General features: G+C 29.6%; 1 protein-coding gene across 1 annotated transcript in view; it reads left to right on the top strand.

Annotated features, from left to right (window-relative positions):
* The window catches only part of Dhc64C (dynein heavy chain, cytoplasmic), a 65,410-nt gene extending 41,214 nt beyond the window's left edge, over nt 1-24,196 (top strand). The window contains exons 15-23 of the mRNA XM_011505387.1: nt 5,350-5,551; nt 6,079-6,277; nt 7,476-7,593; nt 7,781-8,152; nt 9,324-10,744; nt 12,190-12,910; nt 18,839-19,459; nt 22,908-23,105; nt 23,685-24,196. Coding sequence (XP_011503689.1) covers nt 5,350-5,551; nt 6,079-6,277; nt 7,476-7,593; nt 7,781-8,152; nt 9,324-10,744; nt 12,190-12,910; nt 18,839-19,459; nt 22,908-23,105; nt 23,685-24,113 — 4,281 coding nt within the window. The 3' untranslated portion in view covers nt 24,114-24,196. The remainder of the gene's footprint in view (nt 1-5,349; nt 5,552-6,078; nt 6,278-7,475; nt 7,594-7,780; nt 8,153-9,323; nt 10,745-12,189; nt 12,911-18,838; nt 19,460-22,907; nt 23,106-23,684) is intronic.
* Nucleotides 24,197-25,816: the final 1,620 nt, after the last annotated feature.

A 25,816-nucleotide genomic window follows, 5' to 3' on the forward strand; every position in this document is an offset into this window, starting at 1 on the left:
CTTATTAAACGGAGTCTCTTGTTTTTATTGTATATTAATAGTCATTTTTGTATAATAAAAAAAAATTTATTTTGTACATACATTCTTTCTTAGATAATGAATTTCGGAAAACATTAGCAGTAGCATAACCAATAGTTTAATATAATTTTTACACATTATGAGGTCGTACAAATATATAAATATAATATGATGTTATTATTTTTTAAATATTGATATGGGAAATATGATAAAAATTGAAATGTTTTAATAGAATTAATATAATCTATTTTTAATATACATTTGTTAAATAGTAAAATGATATAATCTCTTGTTATTGTTTCCCATTTTTAAACAGTAACATCGAAAATAATGTATTACAAAATAACGATTTTTTTCTGTGGTAATATCATCTTTATATTTAAAGAAAATTGTTAATGTACTATTTGACATTCTGAATTCTTGTTAATGTAGTATTTGAACATTCTATTACTAAACAGGATTCAATAAAAATTCCAAAATTATCAATCTCGTATCAATTAAGATGTAATGTACAAAATGTACTCGGCGTTCCGGTTTCACTATTCACATTACTCACTACACTTTACACTATTCTGCCTTCTGAGTTGGCTGCCTTGGCCTGGCAGTGGTTCGTCTTATTGATAGTGTGAAGCCGTTGTTCCTGATTTCATTTTGCTTTTATTTTCACCGGTAAGATAAACCTAGTGTAACGCGCAATTATAGCGCGGTTTCAGCTAATTCTTGCGGCGTGTCCGCACCTCCAAATATATTGTCGACGGATGTTCCATGAGTAATGGAAGGTAGTGCAAGAGGGTATGTGTCTCCTTCGTCTTCTACTAATTGTAGCAGTGTTCTTACTGCTAGTAATGGACCGGTTCGCGTGCCATATGTGACTGTTGTCAAATAACATGGCACTACGTTGTTTTGTTCGTCTACCCATAAGATTCTTTGTAGGTCCAATCATCCTCATGTACTCTTACCTGCCTATACATTTTTTTATATTTGTTGAAAAGAGATATCGATGTTTGTGAATCCAGATCAGCACTTCTAAAATTTTAGGAGTTAATTTTTCTCCTGTGTACCTCATTTTATTGATGGAATATTCGGAAGTCGATAGGCTTGAGCCGTTGAATACCCCACGTAATTTGGTGCTGGAGCTGCTTGGTTTTAATACGCCATATTGAGACAAATAGTACTGAGGTTTATCTTGGGATACTCGAAAAGCTCTGATCATGTGGTTGAGGTCGTTATATGTCTGCATGAATTCTTGATGGCGATATTTTTCATCTCTCGCAAAGCGTCTTATAAAACTTTGTAGGCATTGATGTACAGTTTTGTAAGAGTAGCCTAGGAGGTCGAGTGACTTCTTTATTGGAAGTCGGACGATGTAGGTCCCTGATGAGTCTCGAGCATGAGTTCTTTGAAATAATCCTCACACCATTGCTCATCAGGGTTAAGTTGGTGTTCGATGCTCCTTGGGACTTCTTCGTGCACCCAAAATCTTGTCAGTAGCTCTTGTAACATATTCTCTACTTCATTTGCTGAAGTGTGGAATGATACTGTGTTCATACCTTCCGTTTCATTAATGGAACCAAGCACTAACCATCCGAATATGGACAATTGTGCTTTGACATGGACGGTGCTGGCTTAATTCTGTTGGGTTCTGAGCTTATTGGGCTGTGTACTTGCCTTCGAATTACTATCTTTCATGTAATAAGGTGTGGTGTCGCCTTATACACTTTTTACATCTGCTGTTGCTCTAGCACCATTGCTTTGGATGATAGCGCAGGCAGTTGGTACATAGGTTCCTCTCGGTTACGAAGGCCTTCCTTGCTTTAACTGGAGCGTCTATGAATTTTTGACATGATGACAATACGTGATCACCTTGACAGTACATGCATGTTATGGTGCGGTCTGAAGCTTCTGGCTTCTTGTCTGTGGTCGACTACTAGTTGGTTATGGCTTACTGTGTTCCAAAGCTCGTATTCTGGACTTTTAGAAGGTGTTGAATTGTTCGAATGTGGGATACTTGAATGTATCAACTATTGAACTCTCCCATTGGTCCCTTGTATACTGTGTAAATCTCTTGGCTGTTGTATGTAATTAAACAATCCCATGGATCAGTATCGAGTTGTAAGTATCGTAACTTCCTTAACAGTCGTTACAGTAATCGATGGCTTTCTCCAATTCTTGTGAATCATCCTCCAATGCTGGAGATTTAGAGAGAAAGTCACTGAGATGAGATTGTATTATTCTGCAAGTGTCCTCAAACTTTTCTGATATGGCTTACCAGGTTGAAACGAATCATTTTGTATCGAAAGCGTGCTACAGTTTTGGCAGCATCACCTGTCAGTGATCTTAGATAATAAAGTTTTTGTACCTCGCTATATTTCTTATTGTTCGTAACTGTTGGGACAGATAAATCCTGGAATATGGGTCATTCTGAGTAATCGCCTGTGAATTTTGAAATGAGAATATCTGGCAAACAGCTCATGTTTATTTCTGTTTTTATCCCGGTGACATTAAGCACTGCGCTGTTGATTACTTCGCTTCTCTGAGCTTGGATATCAATTGATTTATTTTTAAACTCACATCTAAATATAGAGTGAATTCTTCTTGTAGGACAACTTATGCAAGATATTCATGTGAATCCATTATTATCGGCCATGTTGACACAAGATAGTTTTATTCTTTAACAAATGTTTTGTGCAATGTTTCTACTATTCCCTTTAAACCCATTGTTTCCATTAATGATGCTAAATCCTTTAATGAATCTATTCGAAAGCATTGAGCTCTGGTCTTAACGTTGAACTCTGATGAATGTCTGTCCTTAACACTACTGCGAGTTACACGTGGTTCTTTATCGTGAGTGATGGATACGTTAACATTGGTTTCCTTGGATTGACTTTTATCTTGGTGTGATATTTTTTTTCTGTAATAATGTAACGTTAGAAAATTTTTGATGAGTACCCACCGTGCCCTGGAGATTCTTTTGATATTTTACTGTAATTTTCAAGTCTTTCTTATATAACAGTTCTTCCTGTATAAATACTGATTTATAGAATAACTTCCATTTATTCAGCTTAGACGACAAATAAGATGATAGATAGATAATAGACAATGAAGAGCCGTTTTCTCTGGTTACACTGGAACACTTGCGCTGTTCGTGTGAGCACGTGCTTAGTTGAGGTTATGGTTGTTATGTAACGCCACACAAGTAACTGTTGTTACTTGAGAGATATACTCGTATCGTAGAAAACATACCTTAGTCCTAGTATTGGCGTACTGCAATAGTTGTTCCTTAGGAAGTAATAGTTTGTAAGGCTATTACAACGTGAAGAAAACTGCTACGTGTTGCGTCTGCAATGAGCGTTGAATGGCACGCTGAGTAGATTCATAAGCGTTGTACTCGAGCTAAGGTGAGGATAGGCCGTCAAGGCTCGCATACACTGGTGCGAATTTGGCGACGACTTTGGTATTATTCCGCACTATCTCTCTTAGTGTTACGGATTGCAGCAGTTTTAAGCGAAATAAAAGTGGGAGAGGTATGAGCGCGCGAACATTTGTTTTATAAACAAATATTAAACAAATGATAACGGACAGAATGCTTCTAACCAAAAAACTCGAATATACGACTATAATTTCGAAAAGTAATAACAAATGAACCCTACAAGGCTATGTCCTGTTGACGTCACGACAAATATCCGCACAGCAACAGCCACCGATGCGCTATCGGCGCAGCAAGTTCGGAGGAGAATATTTAAGGAGCTGCACTTGATTCTCTCGTCCTCTTACTAGTTGAATCAAGCAGTCATCAAGATCGGATCGCCGTCCTATAAGTCAAACGCCACTTACATAGAGATCTCCTCCAATACACATGGATCGACCTCCAAACACGTAAACTACGCTATTACACACGTCCTTACCTACCATCAATACAACTGAGATCGACTCCACACACGTAAGCTACGCTATTACACACTTTCTTACGAATCACTAACACACGGCTCCGTGAACCAAGTAAGCAGCAATACCCAACCAGTGGCATCAACGCCCCCCCCCCCACCAGTGACGTCACACCATCACCACACTCGGGCCTCTCCAGCTTATCGGTAGCGGCAACCAGCAGCATCAACGCACCTCCATCACTAGTGACGTCACACCAGCACCACTCAGGCCTCTCCAGCTTATCGGTAGAGGCAACGGCGGCATCATCAGCGCATCTCCCTCTACCACTACGAGTCATAACCACGAGTAGGAGAATCACGCGCTACATCAAGAATACATTTACAAGATTATTATCACTCATATTACCTAAAGAAACTCTCACCTATTCATTGTATTATACTTTCAATCTCGCCTCAATAGACTACTGATTATTTATTATATCATTATATTCAATAAAAGGAAAACCAACTCATGCAAAGCCAGTGTTGAATTATTGCATTGTCCATTCCACTTGCCAGCAAGCCTCCCTTCAACATCTCAGGGAAGCTTTTAGTTGGATCGCAGACACCTAGAGAAGGCCTCAATTCCTTATGAATGCTCCATGATGACTTTAAGCTCTGAATCGTATATGTTAATTGATTATTGTAGTAGTGATATTACTTACGAAGACTAATGTTAGACTCAGTAGAGGGACTTTCCGCTTGTTTCTTTATAAGGACTACCTCTGGAGATTTGTCTTCGGACTGCGATAAGGGAATTTTATACGTCTCCTTTCCTTTAGGACATGTAACGACAGTTATCTTGAACTACGTTAAATGGGACTTCCACTTCTTATTTGAATAAGGACTTTATCGAGAGTGATTAAATCTCGTAGTTGTATCTCTTAAATACATTACTGACGATGGGTTTCACTTGGGATCTCTTCCCTGTCTTTGTGTCCAATTAGAGCGCGGGTTTGGGCTGCATTAGTGAGCATGCCGCCCTTTTTTCCAGTTCCGAAGAATTTAGGCTTTGGCGATGATAACACTGAAAAAGTGTCTTCGGCGGCAGCACTTACAATTGGTAGGCTCGCTCCTCTCTTGGGCTTAGCGACGTGGGAGGTTCTTGGTGAAACGTCGTTACTTGGCGCGTCCAAGAGGCAATTTCGGCTTACTTGACAACAATGTATGTATTGTTTCTTGACCTCGATATGTGTACGTGCCGAGAATTGCCCGTTGTCGCTCGTGCAGGCTTTTGGGTTACAATGAATATATTGGAAATAATTTTACACTTGATTATTGACTTGATTATTGAATACTTGATTTGAGTACACTGGACTTTTGAGAGATATTTTATAAAATAGGCTTAGTTTATCATATTATTAAAATAATTTAGTTATATTCTTATATTTATATTTATTATTAGGAACTTCAAGCTAAAAATGAAGCTGCCAATGCAAAATTACGACAAATGGTGAAAGATCAACAGGAAGCTGAAAAGAAAAAAGTGCAGAGCCAAGAAATTCAACATCAATTAGCAATACAAACAATAACAATTCATCAAAAACGAGATGATGTTATGGCCGATCTTGCTCAAGTTGAACCGGCTGTTATTGATGCTCAGAATGGTACATGTACATTATCTATATTGTTTATTCATAACGTAGGTCGTATATATTCTTTACATATATTTCTACACAGTACACGTGAATTCACACACATTCACACATGTACATACAATTATTTTTACAATAGATTGAGAAAAGGCAAGCGAAGTCATGATTTGATAAATATATTTTATTTAATCGCTGTGTAAAAAGAACACAAAATAACCAACGACCATTTTCACGAATAATTTTGAAGTAAAAAGTACCTATATAATAATGTATTTGGTTTGCTTTTTTGATAATTTTAGTTATAACTCAATTCATGTAAGTTTTTTAAAATAAATAACTTGGTTATTATAAGTGTAATAGCAAAATTTTACCTTAGATACCAATTATATTTGTACATTACAATTCTTTAATTTTAATATTTATTGACTTTCTTATTGTAAAATTATTATTACTATATTAGAATTTTTATAGAAGAAAAAATAGAAATTCCGAAAAGTAGTATCGCCTTTATGTAACTTTATTATTATGCTTGTTTTTAGCTGTTAAATCCATAAAGAAACAACATTTAGTTGAAGTTAGATCAATGGCCAATCCTCCTGCAATAGTTAAAGTCGCACTGGAATCTATATGTTTGTTATTAGGTGAAAATGCAAGTGAATGGAAATCTATTCGTGCCGTTATAATGAGAGATAATTTTATTAACACAATCGTTTCTAACTTTAGTACTGAAAATATAACGTAAGTATTAATTTACGATTTATTTTAAAATATTACACAAGATTTAGCATGTACATACATATATTTAATTTACGACTAAATGAGAAGAAATAACTCATTATAATAAGTAATTAACTAGAAGCTGAAGTTGCTTAAAGTAACACATGAAATAGGGTCCGCGAGTATAAGCACTGAATGCTTCCTATGAATGATACAAATCACTTACGACTATGAAATAAATATAAAACCAAGATTAAGAAATAATCATCATAAAGTTAACTATAGAAAATTAAAATTAACATTGATTTTGTAAATGTCGATATATGAAATAATAAGGAATATTTTAATTAAAAATTATATAGATTTGAAACATTTATTTATATTATAGTCTTGTATAAATGATAAAAATTATTAAATCAAAATTTCAATATACTAATAATTGAAATCAATTACACATTTTTCAAATTTAATTTTTTAATCTATATATTAGTTAAATAAGATAAATTCTTTATTTGTGTACTATAAGGATAAATGATAGTGTATAATAAAAACATATTATAAAATTTATACCTACCGAATTTTATTACTAATAATAATATATTTTATTAAAATAAATTGTTTGAAGTGTATATGTTAGCTCATAGCTTATTTAAATGAAGTATAAATATGTTTGTTGAATTAGGTAAAATTTAAATGATGATATTAGTTTTATAAATTTAATAAAAACATTTAAAATATTTAAAATTTATAAAATATATCTAATAAAGTATATACTTTATAATTTGACCGTCTTATGATTAATATTTTTTATATTTTACTGCTTGCGGAAATGTCATTGTTTAAAAGATTCCATCGGTTTAACATTACAAATGTTGAAATTTCTATAAATATTGTTTATGTTTCTTTTTCTAAATGATATTAAGATTTCGTTTTAAAAGGTCAATTTATATATAGAATTTTAATTCATATATTAAATAAATAAATTTATATCTCACTAGGATTAACATAACATAACATATATAAAAATACATAATTGATATAAGCTAAATCTCTATTATTTTTTTATTAAAATCTATCAGTTAATTTTAGTTAGTACATATTCTATTTTTTCTTGGATATCATATAAATAATATTATATTAAATTATATTACTTAATAATAATAATAAAAATGCTTAATTTATACATTAACATTAAATGGTCTATTTTATTACTTTATAGAGATGATGTTCGTGATAAAATGAAGAGTCGGTACTTGTGCAATCCTGAGTATAATTTTGAGAAAGTGAATAGAGCCAGTATGGCTTGTGGACCAATGGTAAAATGGGCAATTGCTCAGGTAATAAAACTGCAATTTATAAAATGCTAAATTTTATATAATTACAGTTATTTAGTATATTAAAAAGTCTAACAAAAACTATAAATGTACTTATTCTTATGCATAATTATTATTATTTTTCTTTGCATTTAATTTAAATTTCGTTCAATTTATTAAAAAATAGCAATGTTTTATTTATTTATTATAGATTGAATATGCAGACATGTTAAAACGGGTTGAACCACTACGAGAAGAACTTTACTCTTTAGAACAACAAGCCGAAACTAATAAATGCAAAGGAGAAGAAGTGAAGAATCTGATCTCTCAGTTAGAGTTGAGCATTGCTTCGTATAAAGAGGAATATGCTCAACTAATTTCTCAGGCTCAGGCTATTAAAACAGATCTTGAAAATGTACAAGGAAAAGTCGATAGATCCATAGCTTTACTTAAATCTCTAGTTATTGAAAGAGAAAGATGGGAATCAACTAGTGAAACATTTCGTAGCCAAATGTCTACAATTATAGGTGATGTTTTATTATCATCAGCCTTTTTAGCATATGCTGGGTACTTTGACCAACACGTAAGCCTAACTGTATTTCTTATCGATTAATTAATTGAGAAAAATGCTAACGTTAAATTAGATTTTTTTTATGCAAATAATAAAGTAATTTAAATATTTGCTTATGTAAAATTTTGCTTCATATAAGTCAGTTATAATATCATATATAATATTCCTAGAAATCTGTTAAAAATTAATATTTCTTGTATCTTACTTTATATGTAACTTGTTTATAATAAATATTTATATTGTAATTGTTTAATATTTATATTTTTACTCATTGAGTAACAATTAATAGTTAAATTGCTAATTATAACTTTATATTTTTTTTAAATTATTAAAAAACTACAATTATATAATTATATAAATTATAAAGAATAATTTACGATGTTTAAAAATATTTCTGAATATATAAATATAAGATAATTATGATTATGAATAAAAAAAACATCAAGTGAACTTAAAGCAACTTAGTGCATGTAAAAAATAATTTTTATTATAGTAATAAATTTATATTTTACTAAATAAATTTAAATATGACTATTTTATGAAATATAAAATTTAAATTCGCGTATGACTAAGATTTAAAAAAATATAGTTTACCAAATTATATTATGTGTGATAAATATTGATTCTAAAAGACGAATTCCATTATTACAATAAGTTTTTAAAATGATTTTATATTAATAGACTGTATTTTGAATTTAATTATTGTATTTATTAGGTTTTGAAAAAATTGTTATATTCATGCATTTTATTGGATAGACTGAAATAATTAAAAATAATATAGTTTATTATATATGTAACTATAACGTTCTAGCATATTACGAGACAATAGTATTATTTTCTATGTTGTTACGTGCAATAACTATAGTAATATTATATTATTTTCTTGGCCGAAAGATATTAAAAACAATAAAACCGTTTGTAATTCTTGTTAATAAACTATAATGATTAAATAAATTCATGTTGCTAATAAATTTGTACCTAGCAAGATATTTTGTTTATATTTTACTCTAGATAAACATCATATGTTCTATTCTAAATAAACTTTTGAAAAATGTTATTTATAAGCTACGCTTACGCTGCAATTATTAAAGCATGTGATTAAATGTATAAATTAGTATATATATTTTTAAATATTTTTACAATATACTACGTAAGTAATTAAGAATTTTTAATTATATTTCAGTATCGACAAAACTTATTTACTACGTGGTATCAATATTTACATAATGCCAATATTCAGTTTCGGCTTGATATTGCGAGAACAGAATATTTATCAAATCCTGATGAGCGCCTTAGATGGCAAGCGAATGCATTACCAGCAGATGAATTATGTACTGAAAATGCAATCATGTTAAAACGTTTCAATAGATATCCTTTAATTATTGATCCTTCTGGGCAAGCAACTGAATTTTTAATAAACGAATTTAAAGATCGGAAAATTACAAAAACTAGTTTTCTCGATGATTCATTCCGCAAAAATTTGGAAAGTGCATTGAGATTTGGAAATCCATTACTTGTCCAAGATGTAGAAAATTATGATCCTATTTTGAATCCAGTTTTAAATAGAGAACTTAGGCGTACGGGTGGGCGAGTACTTATTACACTTGGTGATCAAGATATTGATTTGTCGCCCTCATTTGTTATATTTTTATCAACAAGGGATCCAACCGTTGAATTTCCTCCTGATATTTGCTCACGCGTAACTTTTGTTAATTTTACTGTTACGCGTAGTTCTTTACAAAGTCAATGCTTAAATCAAGTTTTGAAAGCTGAACGTCCTGATATCGATGAAAAGCGGTCTGATTTACTTAAACTTCAGGGAGAATTTCATTTACGATTAAGACAACTTGAAAAATCATTATTACAAGCACTTAATGATGCTAAAGGTAAAATATTAGATGATGATTCTGTTATTACTACGCTTGAAACACTTAAACAAGAAGCTGAAGATATTAGTAAAAAAGTAGAAGAAACAGATAAAGTCATAGCAGAAATCGAAACGGTATCTCAACAATATTTACCGTTATCACAAGCTTGTTCAAATATATATTTCACAATGGATAGCTTAAATCAAATACATTTTTTGTATCAATATTCATTGAAAATGTTTTTAGATATTTTTACCTCTGTTTTAACGAAAAATGCAAAATTATCTGGCATTTCAGATTATGTACAACGATTATTGTATATTACAAATGATCTTTTTTCAGTATGTTACGAAAGAGTTGCTCGAGGTATGTTACATAATGATAGACTTACATTTGCTCTGCTTTTATGTCGTATTCATTTGAAAGGTATGACATCCGGTGTCACGTATGACAATGAGTTTACATTTTTCTTACGTGGAAAAGAAGGTGTTTTAAATATTAATATACCACACATACCAAACCTAAGTTCTGAACAACAAGAAGCTTTAATACATTTGAGTACCAGATTATCAGCATTTCATAAACTTGCCGATATCGTACATAATAATGTAGAATTTAATACATGGTTACAATCACCCACACCAGAAACATACGTGCCAAAACTTTGGAATGAAGAAAAACCTAATTCACGAATTGGAACAGCAATGAATCAGCTTTTAATTATTCAAGCATTTAGGTAAACATTTAAAATAAATATATTATTCTTATTCTGTTGTCAATAACATTGATAAAAAACAACTTTTGTGATTTTATAAATTACAATTAATTTTTTATAAACATTTTAACATTGTGTCTACCATTAAAAATTATAATTGTTAATGTTTATTATCATATGATTTCCTAATTATATTTATTCCTAATTATATAAATCTCTCTTATAACGTATTTCACCAATTTCTACTGCTATATTGTGTAATATAAATAAATCTTCATATTTATATCTCAATTCCTGTTGAATTATGAAGTGGAGGTATTGTTGCAATATACAAACACCCTGTGATAATAGTTTTAAAAAGTAATAATTCAATATTTTTTAATTAAGGAAGTTTATATACAAAATTTCTTGGTTTTTCGTGTTTTTTTTCTTAATCTCGATATTAAATTCATAGTTTTATTTAATTTTAAATAAATGGTTAATTAGTTTTAGGTGATAGTTAACTAGTCTTTTCCAAAATTTTGTACACAAACGAATAACAGCAACGTTAGTTATATATTTCTTAATTATATTTCTTATTATTTTTATTCCTTTTCATGTGCTTCTAACTTAGTTTTTATTTAACTTAAATTTAAGCAATAAATTTAAATTTATTTCCATTTTTATTTTGAAAATGTTATATGCGTGGTATTTAATATATCTAAATGCTGTAATTATGGATGGCCTAAATTATTTATTTGTGAATAAATATAATTTAAAATTATTGTACTAGTTTTAATAAATATTGATTTTTAAGTTTTTACAAAGATATAATCTCTTTTTTTTTATTTATTTAAAGGCTTTAATTTTTAAAAAATTATTTTTATTGGGTATGTGATATGCTAAATATTTTTATTAATCATTTTTGAGCTGAAAATAATCTGAATATCTTAATACATCGTTAAATATCGATGTTAGAACATTTTAGACTGTTTATAAAGTATTAAAGAATATAGACATTGTTTTATTATTCAGAGAAAGATTAAACCGCGTTATTTTTTAATTGATGCAATATTCTATTCATTGATTATCTATAAAAGGATAACTTATCAATTTATTTGATATTGAAAAGTAATTGAGATTTTATTTATTACAAATATTGTTTTATGAAGTTTCATATATGTTTTAAAAACAATATTATTTAATGACTAAGTTTGAAATGTCAATTTAATTTTTTAAATGTGATGCAATGACAAATTTCTAACATATTAATGTAGTAAAATAAATAAAATTGTACCATGCGGTTAATTGTTTATTGATTTTTGTATGGCTTATTCTTGCATAACTTAAGGAAATCAAGGAAAGTAAATATTAATGAATTAATATGAATAAATTAAGTTTAATTTAATTAAAATATGTTTTTGTTTTATAATGCAACAATGATATCATGTTATATAATTATATATCTTTATTCGCTTTATTGTCAGGCCTGATAGAGTGATTGCAGCTGCGTCATTGGTAGTGATATCTGTTCTTGGGGAAACATTCATGAGTGCGGCAGAAACTGAATTAGATTTTTTTAATGTAGTAGAGAATGAGTTGAAATCATCTATTCCTGCCTTGCTATGTTCTGTACCTGGCTTTGATGCGTCAAGTCGAGTAGATGATTTAGCAGCAGAATTAGGAAAACCAATTGTGAGTATAGCTATTGGCTCGGCAGAAGGTTTTAGTCAAGCTGATAGAGCCATTAACATTGCTGTTAAAACTGGTAGATGGGTTATTTTAAAAAATGTACATCTGGCACCACAATGGCTTATACAATTAGAGAAAAAGCTACATAGTTTGCAACCTCATCATAATTTCAGATTATTCTTAACAATGGAGATTAATTCAAAGGTACCCGTAAATTTACTTAGAGCTGGACGAATCTTTGTATTTGAACCACCGCCAGGAATAAGAGCAAATTTATTAAGAACTTTTAGTACAGTACCAGCTTCTAGAATGATGAAACCACCAAATGAAAGAGCTCGATTATACTTTTTATTGGCATGGTTTCATGCTATTGTTCAAGAACGTTTACGTTATGTGCCACTTGGATGGGCTAAGTATTACGAATTTAATGAAAGTGATTTAAGAGTTGCATGTGATACTCTCGATACATGGATTGAATCAACAGCTATGGGCAGAACAAATCTTCCACCAGAAAAGGTAATACACAAATTCCATATCTAATTTATTGTTGGTAACAATGAAAATTGGGCAGAGTGTTATTTGAAATTTAGATATTTTGATTTAAATTAATATTATATTAATTTCTTTTATTTTTATTTTTTATTTTGTGAAGATCATACGATAGCTTAAAGTTTTATTTTCATTATATACTAATTTAAACATTCATTGTAAATTAAAATCTTTTTGCTTATTAATATTCTTTTAGGTTAGAAGTAAATATCAATTTTGTATAGTTAGTAACTGTTTCATAATCTTACTAGTTACAATATAAATGTTTTTTTTTTTATTTTATAATAAAATTTACATTCAATTTGTTGCGATAATATAAAGACGCTGACAAAAATATATCAGAATTAACAAAAAAAACTTTTAACATATTACAATATGTTAAATATATTTCATTTAATTTGTAACTCAAGTAATACAATTTCAACATCGCACTAATATTTTTCTTATTTAGTAAAAATTTTAGTTATGTAATATTCAATTAATATTATACGCATAGTTCTATGTCAACGTAAACAATAATTTCGATATAGTTTCTTATAAATTGTCTTTGGTGCAATATAGCAGTATTAATTATGAAATTATAGGCATGTTTGTCTGGGATCAGACAAAAAAACCTCGTTTGATGTGGAAGGGGCAATGCAGTTATTCAATAATACATGCAGTGTTTCTTGTCTTTCCTTTATTAAATATAATAATATAATAAATAGTTCATGATCATAAAATGTATGAATGATGATGAATGGTATGAATAATTTGGGGAAGTTTCTTCAATTGGTTTACGTGCTGAGGAGAGTGTGTATACTCTCCGTGATGTGAGAAGTAACTCCTTCCTTTCCGAGAAGTGGCGCAGTAGTAGTATGCGTGAGAGCTGTCGCTGTAGTACAGAAGCTTTCTATAGGGGGACCGTTTTGCTCTTGCCTTAGCGTCGGTGTGATCCGTTAATATATGTAGTATTTCGATGATTTCACTCTCGATTATGTTAGCACTAGCGCGTTATTCGTTTTAGTTTAATTAACGGATTCTGATAATGTGGCTTCACTATTGTATTGTTAGATTGTTTACTGTTTGAGTATTACGTACGTGTATATCTACAGTGAGTGGTGACTGTAGCTTGAAGACTGAATAGTGAGCTCGTCGTGTTGACTGCGTAATCGTTATTACGCTAGAGTGAGACAAAGACTAAGGGCTGTTCGGCACGCGCTGCCCTTAAGTATTCTCGTGATAGTTTTAGGCGCCGGTAGCGATCCGGTGTCTGTTGCTATGCCGATATTTGTCGTGACGTCAATAGAGCATAGCCTTGTAGTGTTCATTGTTATTACTTTTCGGAATTATAGTCGTATATTCGAGTTTCGGTATAGAAGCATTTTTGAGTTCGTTGGCCAGTGTTTACAAAACAAATGTTCGTGCGCTTATACCTCTCCCACTTTTGTATTCCGCTTTCAACTGTTTCAATCCGTAACAATATGCCATATATTTAAGTATTTATATTATACTCGCATAATATGTTTAGTATAAGTATTTTTCATCCGCTTAAATTGTTAGTAATAATAGTAGATATTGAACAAGAAAAAAATAAAAAGAACGTCTAATCATTTTGTTATTTATTCTTTTCAATAATTTTTTAAGTACTGTGATTATCGTCGTAAATCTTTGATTGTCATTTAAATCAGTGTATGATCAGGAGAAATGTACATGTGAAATTTAGATTACATTGATTTTAATCTATTTTTCAGTCAAGGTTGGCAAATCGTAGGATAAATTCTGCTAATCAGTTTGATTCTAGAATTTTTCTGGCTATGTATTGTTATTTTTGAATAAAGGATTATATTCTATAATTTTGCTGTTCTTTTTCTATTCTTCCTTGCATTTTTAAGAGTAATTGTGACTAATGTAAAATTATAAATACTAAATTCTTATAATACATTCACTCTAAACATTTTTAAAAGCATTATATACTTAGAAATTTTTTTAATTTAACGACCAAAAGAAAAATTAATAAAATTTGTAGTATATTATATAGACAAAATATGTTCATTCTTAGAATGAAATATATAATTAATATTAATTAAAAATATACTTAATGCTTGTGTTCGAGATTGCGAGACCTTTTTTCAGTGCATAACATCTGGCAAAACATCGTAAAATTTGTGTTTATATTCAAAACTTTCTTGCTCGCCACCATCTAGCAATAGTGTCATAAAACATCTGGAAAAACAATACAATAAACACGAGAAAAGTCACTCAGTTATGCATATGTACGAATTCGCTCAGCTCAGTAACTACTTCAAGCAGTATGTACTAGCGGATCTCGCCCCCCCCTCCCGCTGTCATCAAGTTGTCATGCTGTCGCCAGATGCGTCAGCGATAACGAGAGCTCTTCTTGCCATGAAGACCAAGAGACGACTAGGCCCTTAATTAACTATGAAGCCATAAGAGGCGCTGCCCTCGCTCTGTAAAGGAGGATTCTCTGATTGGACGAAAAATAAGGGAAGGAATTCAGTAAAGTTCATGGTCAGCAAATGTATTTAAGAGGCGGATTTTTCAAGATTCAAACACTCTCGATACAGTTCTTATTCAAATAAGAAGTGGAAGCCTCCTATTAATGTAGTTCTAGACAACTATAGTTACAAGTCCTATTGGCGGGAGACACATTCCCTTATCGAAGTCCGACGATAAGTGTCCAGTGACAGAGCCCTTGAAGAAAGAACAAGAAGGTCCCAAAATCAAGTATACCAGCAGTCTTCGTACGTAGTATCATTACTAAAATACTCACCATACTTTGAGAACCAGAGATTACGTCATCGACAAGCAACTAAGGACGAAGACTCTCCCCAGAACAATAGTGCGGAATAAATTCCAAACGCTTCGCCAAGTTCGCACCAGCTGAAGCACATCTTGTATTATGAATGTACGCAGCGCATCATTCAACGTTCATAACAGCCGCAACACGTAGCAGTATCCTCAAAATAAACAAATAAACAGCATATACATCAGTCATATTTTTATTGTATTATTTTAATATCCCTTCCACTTGTGACCTTTCATCGCTACCACACAACACCCGTGGTCTCTGATTTGTCAACGGTATCAATTTGTATCCCTCGAACCGACTTTGGTAAAACAAGCCGGAACGGCGAATACATTTTGAACAGTTTGCAACATATTTTATATTACATACACTTTTCAACCCTTAGGTGTTAGTACCTTATTCACTACTTATTTCTACGGTTGTGGTTCTAAATATTTGTGCTTATCTTCAAAGTAAAGGTAACTAACAGACCGTAAATTCCTTTATTTTATTTTTGTTCATAATGATTTTTGATTATACATTATTTTTTCAGATTTTAAGTCTTTCAGTGTTTTTTTAATTTCCTTCTGTCATTTTTTATTTTTCATTTTTTATTTTTAAATTTAATTTGAATGTACACATTAAAGCCTTATCATGTTATATTTTTATTTTGTGTTTAGTTTGTGGTTTGATTTATTTAAATTTCATTTATTAATTAAACGAGTTTTACTTTTGGTAGGAGAGGGCTTTCGAAGTTATACTAAAAACCGTTCTATACATCACTGTATGAGTTTATCACAGTTTCTTTCAATTTCTTGTGTAGTCTATGTGAGTGCATCTTAGAGAGTTTTGTATATTAATAGTTTTTCTGTAATGTATTAAGGAAAACTTACATATTTATTTGCTCGAGAATGCGAGAACATTTTCTTACCACAACTTCCCATGGTCGCTGGACATTCGAGATGTCTGGTGGAGATCTGGAAAACTCCAGTGAATATTAAGCTTATTTATTCTTGCTTATGTAAAAACGTGCTCATGCTTTTCCGGTGCAGTAAAAACTAATATGTTGTTTACTATTAAGAAGACGTAGATTCTGATAGAGTATCAGATATACGTAAAATATCGAGTACTTACATTTCCTAAATTTCGCTGCAACCCAAAACCCCGCACGTGCGACAACAAGCAATAGGTGTACGTGCGCACACGGCTTTTTCATACAATGCCTGCCTTGTTCTTAACTACGCCGCATCTAGTCGAGCCATAGTGATCTTCGTCTAGCCAAGTCCCAGAGAAGGGAGTGGTGACCAATAGTAAAACCTCCCCACTTTCCGACACTTTCCCGATTAGCATATTCGGGACTGAGCCCGGAAGGAAGTGGAAATGAAGCCGTGCATAATCCATTGTGCTGCCCAAGGTCAACCTCTTATTGGATAATTAAAAGAAAAAGGGATCCCAAATGGAACTGGGTCAATGAACTATTTAAGACGGGCAATGTAATGTACCACTGGATATTCCTACTCTTAGTCTTTTCCTAATTGAAAAGATAAGTCACGACTTACTCTCACGGAGGAGGACCAGAGACAAGGTCGTTCAGCTGAGTCTAGTAAAAGTTCTTTTTATTACTGTGATTCAATATACAGTCAATATTGATCTTATCAAGCTTTAGATAGCATAGGTTCTGAGATTCTTGTAATCTCATCTGGAAACAAGAAAGAACTTAAGAGCTGCAATTATCGAAAGGGAACTTCACATCAAGCCAACGAAGAGAGACTGGAAAATTAAAGATACACTGCAAGTAAGTCATTACTGCTAGTACTGAGGAAGAATCACGATACACTGCAAGTAAGTCCTTACCGCTGGTACTGTGGAAGAATCACGTTACACTGCAAGTAAGTTCTTACCGCTAGTACTGATTCTATATCTCTCGGGGTTACTCTGAAAACGGACGGCTGAAGTCTGATTAGTGAAGCTTCCCAGACATACTCTACAAAACAAGACCAGCTATAGACGCCACAGTGGCTTTTCATTTCCTCCAACGAACAGCAATTTGCGCCACACTGTAAGAGCACATCGCAGCAACGATCAATTGTTGACGCCACAGGTGGCGCACAGCTCAGCATAACCTCTATTTTAGGCTCTTACATGACCCATTATTTAGAAGCAACTGCACACGTGTTGTGTTGAATCACGACAAGATTGTCGTGTTCGATCAAAGCACTACAACGATCATAACCTCCAAAGTGACAATATTCAATAGATTATAACCTATTTCTTTTTACAGTAAATCACAATCTCATCAGTATATGCAGAGAATAAGAAATTGATTATCCTGTACTAAAAGATATATCTCATCGCCACAAGAGTATTAAGAAATATTAAGGTCATTTGTAATTTCACCATGGTTAATGATTCCAACTTGGAAATAAAGTGAAATAAATGGAATAAACAGCAATAATAAAGATATGTGTTAATTATTGAATCAGTGCATTAACCCTTTACTTGCCCAGCATTTCCCACACAACATCTAGTGGTTTTCTGTTCTGAGTTGATTTAGCACGTTTGGCTGACGAGTCAGATTTGTGGAATTATTTTTTGAACATTATTGAAAGGAGTACAATCATTTTTCACCATTTTTTAGGAGCTATTGTGATGGTATCTAAAGTTAATACTTTTTTATAAATTTAGAATGGAATATTGAATTACTGAAATATCTGCCAATTTGATTTATAAGATCAGAGCTTTTAATTTAAGAATGTTTCTCTATATACAGTCTAATGATAAGTATTTATTATTTATAAATCGATTGCAAAGTCTACTCTATTTAAATTAGTTTTAAATAAAGATAAATAGTTTTATTTAGTTTTAAAAATCTTGTATTACATGTAGTTGAAATTGTTTATATATATGTATATATATTTGTTATTGTTTATGTGTAATATTTGTTGTTGTTTAACCAGAAAATACATTTTTATATATTTTGTTGATAACTTATGTGAATTTACTTATATTTATGTTCTATTTTTTAATATTAATATTTTACGTTTTAGCATAAATAATAACATAATATATGAAACAACATATTAAATGTATAATTTCTTATATTTTAGGTACCTTGGGATGCATTAATTACATTAATGTCGCAATGTATTTATGGAGGAAAAATTGATAATGATTTTGATCAAAGATTATTAATGTCTTTTCTTCGAAAATTATTTACTTCAAGATCCTTTGAAGCTGATTTTGCACTTGTAGCAAATGTTGATGGAACATTAGGAAATCAACGACATATTACTATGCCAGATGGAACAAGAAGAGACCATTTTTTAAACTGGATTGAATCTTTATCTGATAAACAAACACCATCTTGGCTTGGATTACCAAATAATGCTGAAAAGGTCTTATTAACAACGAGAGGCACAGACTTAGTTTCAAAATTATTAAAAATGCAACAATTAGAAGATGAAGACGAATTAGCTTATAGTAATGATGAATCTTTGGATACTCATCCAGAAGCAGAACCCGATGGACGCCCTTCTTGGATGAAAACTTTATATAATTCAGCTTCAACGTGGTTACAATTATTACCTAAATGTTTAACTATTTTAAAAAGGACTGTAGATAATATTAAAGATCCCTTATATAGATATTTTGAAAGAGAAGTAAATAGTGGATCTAAGTTGTTGCAAGATGTAATACATGATTTGGAAGATGTAGTTTCAATTTGTCAGGTAATTTTTTGTCGCAGTATTAATATAATTTTTATACCATCAGTTTTTTATGGAAAAATGAATGATATCTCTCATAAATTTAATTCTAATTTGAAGTAAGAATCAAGTTCTTGTTAACTCATTAGTTGTAATTTATATAAAAACTTATATAATAATTTTAAAATAATGGCTAATATTTGATGCATACGTAACATTTTATATTGTAATAAATATAAAAATGATTTTAAAAATGAGGAATTAGTTTCTTTTTGTTTTCGATTCAATTTACTTTATTTGGACGCTTTTCAGAATGGAATAGAAAATATTGTTGCCCATTAGAGAAGAAATAAACTATGTTATTCAAAATGATGTTTTAATATTTACATTTTTTAACATGTTTCTCAAACTTAATTTTTTTATAATAAATATTGAATATAAGATATTCAAACAATTTACTTTAATGTCGGTTGGTGGTAATTGTAATATTAATTACTTTTAATGGATTTTCGGCTCATACTATTTCAATTAATTTATACTTTATTTCGATATTTAAAAATAAAACAATGTTGTAATTTACATGTAGTTCATTTAGAGAAATTAAAATATATTTTGACTAGAATGAAGGGCGTTAATATTATTTACTCAAATTATTAATTCTATTTATAAAATGTGAAAAACGATCAATTTATTTTTTAGTCACCAGTCTAAAGCTGATATCTAAATTACAATCCAAAACCAAATAAATTACAAATCGATTTATTGAAAAGTTTTTATTGATTTTAATATACATAAAACGTGATTTTAGTGCTAGCATTTAATTCTAGAAATTATAATTATGTATATTTATTATATTTAATAATTTCTACTTTTTATTCTAAATTAAAGCTATATGATATCTCATGATCAAATATAAATACTGAAAAGATTATTCATATTGACTGAACATATATTATTACACCAATTTTGAAAATGGACATTCCATAGATATTTCAATTTCTTATCTATCTAATCCATGCAAATCAAATATTTATTTTATGGAAATATCATCAGTTTAAAAAAAATACTTATAAATAGTTTAATTAGTTCAAAATTTATATAAAAATTAAATTTATTTATGTAAATTAAGATTATATTAATTATAAAGTAAGAGTTATATCAGAAGTATTGAACTGAACCATGAAAGGATATTTTTCGTAAGTATTAAATTTCAAAAATACGGCACAAATATAAATACAAAAATAAAATTGTAATAGATTGAATTTACTGTTAAATATAAAATTTTTTGAACTTTTATGAATATATTTGCAAAAATGTGTGAAAGCTACCACTAAAGCAAAACGTATCAAGATAATACAATGTCATCATTTTCAGTTGTAATTAGTATACTTGTAACAGTAGTAAGTTTATAAGATGAATACAGATAAATTATTCTTCTTCGATTGAAGATACCATTAGAGATGTTAAGCAAGATGTAACACTTCATTTGTATATGCGATGTACCAATATATCATGATACAATAATTAATTCAATAATAAAATAAAAGTAAAGAGCTAAAGTTTATCAATTGTGAAAAATGAACAATAAAACTTAGATGTTGAATGATAGTGATGACAAGTTACAAAACAAATTATTTTTTAAGCTTTTTCAAAGTTGGACGAAATTTCAATTAAAGTTTAACTATTATAAGATTTCTTCTAAACATTATCCTCCATCTTTAAAGGAATGAGAGTTTATATTATTAATTTTCAAATATTCTATAAGAAATTATAGAATTTATTTTCTATTTTTGTTTCCAAAAATGTTCAAATTGCAAAATTGAAGCTGAAGTGGAGAACATTTAATAGAGATTCTAGAAAATATGTTTAGAAACATACCAAATATTTTACCTAGTATATTGAAATTAATATCAATAACATCTGTAAATTAAGTAAAATAATTATAAATTTCTGAAACCTATTATACCGAAATATTTTAATAAAATTTAGAATTTGTATGAAACTGATTTCTTGGAATTATAAGCTATTGGAAAAGGTGGATAAAAATTTTTCAATTTAATGTAAGTTATACTAAAGTTCACAAGAGAAAATTTTAAAGATTATTTTACAATTTATTTTTAATTAATATGTTAATGTTTTAATCTTTGTTAATATAAAACATTACTTAATATAAAGTGAAAAATTTTAAAATATTAAAATTTCTCTCGGTGTACCTGAAATTGTTTGAACATTTTATTTTGTATATACCAATGAATTATAATAAAATATCTTTTAATCTTCTAAACTGGAATTGAGTTTATAAAAAAAAGTGATTTAAAGAAGGACAATAAAGAACTTAACGTATTATTTTTATTATTATTATTAAAAATTATAACCCCTGAATAGAATGCACTTTCTGCAATTATCCGCTTATTAATTTAAAAAAAAATTGATCATTTGTCTAATCAATAATTCAATATTATTTATTGAATAATTACTTTTGTAGTATTTAGTATGTATAATTTATTGTAGCAAATAATAAAACTCAACGCTTTAACCAATGTAAATAAAATGAATTTTGGTTTTTAAATTTGAAATAAATAAGAAATATATACATAATAAATGTGATCGTGCTAAGTTTTATTTTATCTATCACCTACTCGTAACGCTCGTAAAAATATAGCAAAATTAATAATGATTTGTTGTTTAGCGATTAAATTATTATGCGTTATAAGTCTTATTTAGTTTATCTGTTGAATTTATATCACTGATATAGAGATGTAGTCATTTGCGAGGCTCGCATACTAATTGGAAAGAATTATATAGTACAATTTTATCTTTGGAATATTTAATTTTACTGCGCATAAATAAATAGGATATCCTATTTTGTTCATAAACGTATTTTTCAAAATTTGACATTTAAATACAAGTTATTTTGCAGAATTACAAAAAAGATATAGTTTTAGTCTTTCAATTATTTATAATATATTATATAGTATATCATCTCAATATTCTTTAATTTAGATTCCTTCTAATAATATACATATTATATCACTACTTTCTTCCTGTAAATAGAATATAGATATCCATTTATTCTTTAACATATTTTTAATTTGTTTATTTGTTGTCTACATTTACTAGCATTAACATGTGATATTTTATCAATTGTATCAAAAATTAGTTTCAGTATATTTTTTCATTTGTGTTTTATTTCCTTATGTTGCTCATAATTATTTCGATATTATATATAAGTAGACACAATGTAGATTAACCTACATTTTTGTAACTATATTATATTAAGATACAACTAAACGTTTTCTACGCAACGTTTAATAATTACTCTTATAAATTAATGTTTTATTACTAATATTTAACTTAAACATTACATTTTCATATTTAGAAAACTTTGTACTTGAGATACGAAATAAAGAATAAAATAACATGTAATCCTAAAAAGTAATATATTTATATTGCATTTTTATAATATTTTTAGGGAGAAAAAAAGCAAACAAATTATCATAGAACAATACTATCTGAATTAATAAAAGGTATTTTACCTGTCGGATGGAGGCGCTACACAGTTCCACGAGGATGTACTGTAATTCAATGGATAACAGATTTTAGTCACAGAGTTTCACAATTACAAGAAGTGTCAAGATTAGTTTCACAAAATGGCGCTAAAGAAATAAAGGTAAAAATAAAATATCAGTGATACTGTTGTTTGCATTGAATTTTGTATTACATTTATTATGTTGTCCTTACTTAAAAAAACTTATTTAAAAAACTATTTTAAAAAGTACACTGTTTAAAAAGCTACATAATTATATAACATAATAAATCTGTCGTCGTTCTCAATAAAAAATTTGTTATTTAACTAAATTAAGTAATGTCTTGTCTGTTTTTAATTATATTTTATTCTTGTCAAGCAAAATTTGTATTAACTTATTTGTACTAAGACTCAACATAATACATATTTATTATATAGTGATGATTTATTTTGTTTCATTACTGGCTTCATTTTGTTGAAATTAGGGTATACCTTTCTACATGATTCTTTTCATTATTATTTTGTCTTATCTTTAGTATGTATATTTTATTTTTTATATAAACCTATATAATCAACTTCATGAATTTATTATTTTTTAAAGTTAAAATGTTTTACAACTATTTATATATCGAATATTTAATACAAGCATATAATTTTGCATGTGTTAATTAACGTTAGCTTAACTAAATATATTAATACGTAATAATTTATTAATTTTTACAGAGCTTTCCTGTGTGGCTTGGTGGATTATTTAATCCAGAGGCTTATATTACAGCAACGAGACAATGTATTGCACAAGCGAATAGTTGGTCCTTAGAAGAACTACAATTAGATGTTTCGATATCTAATGAAAATAATATGTGTGATGACTGCTCGTTTGCAGTAACTGGTTTAAAACTACAAGGAGCCCAATGTAAAAATAACCAATTGTATTTAGCATCAACTATAATGACAGATTTGCATGTTACTATGTTACGATGGGTGCGTTTTTCTTCTACGGAGTCGAAAAATAAACTTGCTTTGCCAGTTTATTTAAATAGTACTAGAACAGAGCTACTTTTTACAATTGACTTAAATATAGCACCTAGTCAAGATCCACATAGTTTTTATGAAAGAGGAGTAGCAATTTTAACTTCAACTGCTCTAAACTGATGTTTCAAAATCGTATCTACTGTTCTTATTCATAGTGATATTAAAATTAAATGTAAAAATAACTATATCACACTTTACGAAAACGTGCTTTTAAAAAATAAAATATTAAAATATATATTAAATATTTATTATTTCTTTTATTACATTTGTATCTTTATTATTATTTATTATTTTTTTATTTATAAGATGTCTGCTATTTTTGCTTAGTATATTTCTTATTGTATTATGATGATTGATGTTTTCTATTTATTATAAATATTTATTATAGAATATAATTATATCATATATGTTGTAAAATTATTTAATAAGATTAGCCATGTATTCATATTTGAAAAATAAGAATTCTATAATAAAAGATGAAACAATATTTCACTTAATCAAATAAATTAAAAAATTATGATTACCCTTAAATTATACTATGTGTATTTGAATTTTCATATATTTAGTTATTACATATTTGGAAAATTTGTTAAATATTTATGTTAATATTGTTCAGGATTGAAAAAATTTCCAAGACCGTTGGCTCTCGGTTTTGTTAATCCTTCTAGTTCTCGAATTTCTGTAAACATTTGGGTATAAGAAATCTCGAATTTTATAATGTTTTGTTATCAAACGTCCGTACAATGTTTATTTGTCTTCCGCATAGCAACGTCGATTGGAATTCTACCTTCTACAGTTTTGCATAGCAACATCTATCCATTGTTGCTGTACAAAATGCAACTCGTCGTTCCGACTTGTTTTATCAAGGCCGATTCGACGGATACAATTTGATGCCGTTGATAACTCAGAGACCACGGATGTTGTGTGGTAGCGATGACAGGTCACAAGTGGAAGGGATATTATAATAATACAATATAAATATGGCTGATGTATATGCTGTTTATTCTGTTATTTATTGATGACAAGGTTGACTAGTATTACTATTATAACTTGTAGAACTAAATTCTTGGATTGAGGTGATGTGTTGCGGAGATAACTGTACAATAATCTATGCAGCTTGATTGTTGAATACGAATGGCGAATGGCGCGCAGTTTCGTTCGTCGACACTAGCGCCTTTTGAATGAGCACGTGTGTGGTTGAGGTTATGATTGCAGCTTTATGATTGAAAGATAATGCAAAGTGGCGCGAAACTGGATTTATCGACACTTGCGCTGGGTTTTGCTTACTTTCGTAAGCTTCCGAACTTGAACTAAGGTGAGGGTAACTAAAGTGAGACGCCCCTGGCGAGCGCAAAAACTGGACGACGCGTACTGAAATTTATTCCGCACTGTCGTATTAGGAGTAGCTTCCTCGTCCTTAGTACTTGTTGCTGTAATACTCTGAATCTCAATATATATAATTATTGTAGTAGATACTACTTACAAAGACTAATCGTTGACTCGTCTTCGGACTCTGATACGCGGATTGTTGTCGCTCCCTTGGAACATGTAACGACGGTTTCTTGAACTGCGTTAGTGGACATACGGGCTTATGTCGTCATTCTTCCGGGACTTGTAACTACTGATCCAGTATCAGTGTTAATGGACAATCCGAAGAAGTGTAAGTTGTTTCCCGCAATAGAGTTAAATCGACTTTCACTAAATTTAACTGAGTATGAAATGTCTCAAGGGTTTAATATATTGAGAGAGTATTACTAAACGAGAGATATAAAAAAAAAGAGAGACACTTCAAGAAAGAGTAATATCACGAAAATATTACTAAA

Source organism: Ceratosolen solmsi, unplaced genomic scaffold, assembly GCF_000503995.2.
Source record: "Ceratosolen solmsi marchali unplaced genomic scaffold, CerSol_1.0 scaffold75, whole genome shotgun sequence".
NCBI classification, from domain to species: Eukaryota; Metazoa; Arthropoda; class Insecta; order Hymenoptera; family Agaonidae; genus Ceratosolen; species Ceratosolen solmsi.